The 5,694-nt window shown below is 37.0% G+C and overlaps 1 protein-coding gene across 2 annotated transcripts in view; it reads right to left on the bottom strand.

Moving 5' to 3' along the window:
• Positions 1-5,694, bottom strand: part of ANAPC1 (anaphase promoting complex subunit 1) — a 115,185-nt gene that overhangs the window by 90,922 nt on the left and 18,569 nt on the right. For both annotated transcript variants that reach the window (XM_023518812.1, XM_012811065.2), the window contains exons 8-10: positions 4,443-4,588; positions 3,995-4,215; positions 2,911-3,120 (exon numbers count right to left, since the gene is read on the bottom strand). In XM_023518812.1, the coding sequence (XP_023374580.1) occupies positions 2,911-3,120; positions 3,995-4,215; positions 4,443-4,588 (577 nt within the window). The remainder of the gene's footprint in view (positions 1-2,910; positions 3,121-3,994; positions 4,216-4,442; positions 4,589-5,694) is intronic.

The following is a 5,694-nucleotide window of genomic DNA, read 5'->3' as shown; positions in this document are numbered from 1 at the left end:
AGGCTTGGCACTTGTGGCTCAAGTGGCTAAAGCACCAGCCACATACACCTGAGCTGGCAGGTTCAAATCCAGCCCAGGCCTGCCAAACAACAATGACAGCTGCAACCAAAAAATAGCCAGGCATTGTGGCAGGCACCTGTAGTCCCAGCTACTTGAGAGGCTGAGGCAAGAGAATCACTTGAGCCCAGGAGTTGAAGGTTGCTGTGAGCTGTGATGTCACAGCACTCTACCAAGAGCAATAAAATGAAACTCTGTCTCTAAAAAAAATAAATAAAATAAAGTACTATAGAAGACCAAAAATCTGAAAACTAAGGAACTATAATATACTGAATTTACAAATACGGTGTTTAAAGAAAAATAATTTTTTTCCAACTTTTTTTCTTGTTTTTTTTTTTAAGGCAGAGCCTTACTTTGTCACCCTCAGTAGAGTGCCATAACGTCATAGCTCATGGCAACCTCGAACTCCTGGGATCAAGCTATCCTCTTCCCTCAGCCTCCCAGGTGCCTGCTACAACACCCAGCTATTTTTTAGAGATGGAGTGTCACTCTGGCTCAAGCTGGTCTCAGAACCCATGAGTTCAGGCAATCCACCCACCTCCGCCTCCCAAGTACTAGGACTAGAGACATGAGCTACTGTGCATGGCCCTACTTTTTCTATTTTTAGTAGAAATGAGGTCTCAGACTCTTGCTCAGGCTGATCTCTAACTCCTGAGTTCAAGCAATCCACTTCCCTCAGTCTCCCAAAGTGCTAAGATTACAGCTGCAAGCCAAGACACCCAACTAGGAAAAGTGATTTTTAAATGTAGGAAATATTTTATCTATGTGAACTGAGAGAACCCACTTTAACACTTTAAATCTTTACTTTCCTCTGACTACCTACCTCCCACAACACCCTCTAAGAACATGCATTTGCCTTCCTTTTCACGGAGAAAATGAGGCTGGAAGGCCTGAGTTCAATGTCTTGCCTAGTATATCTGATCAACCATCACTTTTTTCTCCCCAAGGCTAATCTCTCCACTTATACTTATCTCTGGTTCCTTGTCAACTATTTCCTCTGTCCTGTATTTTCAATGCTTCCCCTGCTTTGACTAAAGTCCTTACTGCCTACTACCTCATATGAAAAGTCTTAATATATGAAGGCAAACTATTAAAAGATATATATACAAAGTCTTATTATTAATTTGGTTGGATATAAAAATGGTATAGTAGTTAGGTAAGAAAGTGGTGTTATTTTTTAGAAATACACACTGCAGTATCTCTAGGCAAAATGTTATGAAAACTAATTTTCTTAACATACTTCAACAAAAATTTGACCCTGACATTCCCTCTAGTTTTGTATCCTCATCCATACTCAAAGGCAAACTCCTTAAAATAGCCTGAATGTGTATGTTTACTTCCTCAGCCCCATTTACTTTTTCTACCCCACTCCTGTCCAACCTGTAAAATTCTTCAAGCCTAAAATGCTCTGCCCAAAATCACCAATGAACCCAACACCACCCACGCACCTCCCTCTCTGTGCTCAGCTCTGGGGCCATACCGTGTTCTTAAAATGCTCTCTTTTCCATGTGTTCCTGCTTCTCCCATCTGACCTCTTTTGCTTTGTCTCTTTGCAGGAGCTGTGTCTGTTTTTTACCACAAAAATCTTAAGTTTCCAGGACTTGCGTTCCCTAGCCTTCTACTAATTCTACATCACTGGGTTTTTTAACTATTTGGAAGTCATAGCTCCCTTTGAAAATTCACTGAATGTTAAAACCCTCTCCTTAGGACTGCACATACATCCGTACTGTATGTATGTATTACAATTCTTAAATGTGATTCCAGAATTAACAGAAGCCCTGCCAGCCCTCCAGGAACTCCATGAATCCCACCTTTACACACTTTTTTTTTGAGACAGAGTCTCAAGTTGTCACCCTGGGTAGAGTGCTGTGGTGTCACAGCTCATAGAAACCTCAAACTCTTAGGTTTAAGCAATTCTCTTGCCTCAGCCTCCCAAGTATCTGGGACTACAGGCACCTGCCACAACGCTGGGCTATTTTTGTTGTTGTTGTTGTGACTGTCATTGTTGTTTGGCAACCCCAGGCTGGGCTCAAACCCACCAGCTCCAGTGTATGAGGCTGACATCCTAGCCGCTGAGCTACAGGCACCAAGCCCCACCTTTACACATTTCTTAAATTCTAATCCATCTCTCTTGCCACAGTCACTAATTATAAACTGACAACTCCCAACTTTATTACTCTGCTCCTTCCCAAGGTTATAATCCACATATAACTGTGCCTTCTTACTACTGCCATCAAATAGAATATGCCTATAGGGCAATCAATAACCCTAGTCAAGCCTCCTTTCTCAGCCCTTCCCTCTTTGCTAGATAAATCTGCAGAAGTTGTCTGTCCTGTGTCACTCTCCTACAACTGTCTGTCTCTCTTTTGAGGACAAGGACAGGGACTTACCATACCATTAAGATACTCATTGCTACATGGCTGAATTAATAAGTGAATTACTAAAGAGACAGAATAGGAGAAAGAATCAAACAGAAGAGAGACCTGAGTTGTGCTTCCCCAAAAAGAAAGCTGATACTCAACTAAAATGAAGATAAAACTCATGAAAAATACTATAAACCCCCCTATTTCCTAATCTACAGAAATTAAATGTTCTCCACTAAAACATCAAATACCTGAAATACCTTATTAGATTACCAATAAGGACAAAATATAAAATGACAAAATAATATTTTTGTGTTCTCTTTAACGTCACTAATATCCTCTACACTAAGGTGGCCTTAACACATACCTCTGTATTTTTTTATATATTAATAACTGATTATATTAAATGAAAACTTTAAGCAAAACATCAAATATTTTTCAAAACTTTTTGCAACACTCTTCTTTGAATATAAAAATACAGACTCCAAACCTTATATTAGTAATCGCTTCTGTCCACAAATGGTCAATACACAGTTCAGGAACAATGGGCTCCGTTTCTGGTGCAAGGAAGGAGCCATTAGAATTACTATTTGGAGAATGAGAAATACTGTGTCTCTTCGGAGACTGACTATGGCTTGAAAAGTTGAACCTCTGCGCCCCTGAAAAGGAGTGCACTCCTGAGGCAGGAGAATGAGCACGACTGCAAAATAAACAGAGGAAGAGAGAGTACACAGCAATTATACATACTCCAATGGCACTTGTCAAAATTCTACAAAAGAACATTCTTGGTATAATCTTCATCAGAAATAAAAATTTTTCAAAAGAGTAGCTATTTAAATGGTTCATATCAATGTGCTTTACTACATTCTAATGATTTGGAATTCTTATTAGAATTATCAAAACTAAAAATTAGTTCATTTTCCTCCTTAGAAAATGCATTGTTTGTATTATTCAAAAGGCCTAAGCTGACATGGTAGCCCCTGCTTTCATGTCTTATAGTCCCAACTCAGAAGGTTGAGACAGGAAGATCTCCAGAGCCCAGGCTTTCAAGACCAGTCTCAGCAACATAGAGAGATCTCCTCTCTGAAAGGTCTAATGCTCCTGTACAGTCAAACAACATACCAACAAAACTATGTCTCTGTAACATCAGACATACTCATATCAACCAACAAAAACAGATATATGTATACATCTATATGTGATAACATAAATACATAGGTATTTATAGAGAGAAAACAGCAATTGACAAGAAGAAAGAAAAACTAATATAATTTAAGGCAAAAGAAAATACTACCCAAGTATTTAGGGAATTAATAATCATCAAACTGCTACCACAGAGTTGTAGCAATGAGGCAACCAATCTTATGACAAACTGAAGCAGCTTCTAAACACAATTCCTCAAAGAAAGTGACATAGTAGACTTCAAAACAGCACAACTAGGATAATGGCTATAGTCCCTAAAAATTACCCAAAGCTATCTAAAGAAATTCTAAATCCTTGAAAACTAAGAAAAGCTTATAAACAAGGTATTTTTGGTTTGAGATATATTCTTGAGACAAGGATAACCCTTGTACCTTAAAGCTGCCATGTTGGAAATAGAAGGGGAACGGGAGTGGACACTAGGTGATGAAGCTGAGCGACTCTGGCTGTGAATGGAGGAGTAATTCTGGAAAGGTGAAGTCACAGGAGAATCTCCCTTAGAGAGGCTTCTGAGATGTGCTGTGAGGGAGCTGTTATTGGCCATGTTCTGTGGGGTTGCCCCCTGTTCAGAGAACTTTAGAACAGCATTCTCTTCCTTAAGACAAAACAAAGAGAAGGGGAATAAAAGACAATAATTAGAATAAAAGGGCAATTTCCTTATGAGAATATAAAGTATATATCAATTATTAAAAATATAATAGCTCTTTTTGTTTTCAAGAAGTTCAATCCATTTCACAAATGATTATTCTAAAAACACATGAAGGTGTTCAGTATTTAACTACCCTTTCATGTCAAGGAGAAGTAAACTGCCTTTATCCTTACCTCTGATTTGACTCTCCGGAGAGCCCACACAGAATGCACATTTTGAACAGCATCATAAGTCATTACAATGGACGGGTTAATGTTGAGGAAAACAATTTTCATTGCAGGGTCTACAACATATTGCACCCGTGATGAGCCAAAAGGACCTGAAAAATAAAACACAATCAATTATAGAGCAATGCATTTTAAGTCTGCTCTGATATTTATGAACCAAGTTCTTAAAATTCCTAAAGACAAAACAAGCAAAAAAAAGAGTGAAAAAAACAAGCCAATCAAAGCACCAAATTCATCAATATATTAATATTACATAATTAACTCTATACTTTCAAACAATTTGAGTATCAACTTCCATATGATGTATTAAATATGAAAGCATTACAAGTTTTGATTTCAAACACACACAATTAAACATTAAAGATTTGTGCTGACTCACCATTACATTCATCATTCATAGGTAAAAGGTCTGTGACATCTTTAGCAACCAACTTATGTATAAATTGCAATCAACTACTCTGTCAAGTTTGACTTCCTCACTAGTTCTTTCCTTCTGTATGAAATCTGTCCTCTATAATTATTCAAATAGTACTAACAGTACACACTATTGTTTCTGCTTAACTGGTTACACACGCAATGTTAAGTTTTTTCATGGTGAGTTTAGCTGTTACTTCCTAATGTACCACGCATTGACTGGTTTCTGTATCCTTTTTTGATGCCTCCTAGCTGTTAGTATCTCAGTTAAAATACTGAAAAATTTATGAAAAAATTATTTTATAGAAATTAAGAAATATTTTATAAAAAAATAAATAAAAATCACTCATAATGCCATTATCTCATAATATGCACTATTAATATGCTAGGTTGCTTTTCTTCCTATCTTTTTCTATACATACAGAAAAACTTAATAGGTTTTTACAAAATTAGAATCATTCTGTGTTTATAATTTTCTGTCCTTCCTAACATGAATAAGCAATTCCAGAGGTCATTAAATATTATTCAAAGACATGATTAAAAAAAAAAAGTATGATCAACAAAAGCTGCATATCACTAAGTCACAGGCTATCTAACATGTTTATTTAGGTTGCCTCCAATTGCTACCAAAATAATGTAAAATTGTGAACAAAGTTCTTCTGTAAAATATCAAATTATAAATAGTTCAGGCTCACAATCCACTTACAGACTCAGTCACATAATCTTTACCATTTTCTACAACTCTTTAAAAAAGTAAAAACTGGCTCGGCGCCTGTGGCTCAAG

This window comes from Otolemur garnettii, unplaced genomic scaffold (genome assembly GCF_000181295.1).
Source record: "Otolemur garnettii isolate 467f Iridium unplaced genomic scaffold, OtoGar3 scaffold00148, whole genome shotgun sequence".
In the NCBI taxonomy this organism is placed as follows: domain Eukaryota; kingdom Metazoa; phylum Chordata; class Mammalia; order Primates; family Galagidae; genus Otolemur; species Otolemur garnettii.
The sequence above is the reverse complement of the archived record's forward strand: the minus strand, read 5'-3'. Positions and strand labels throughout refer to the sequence as shown.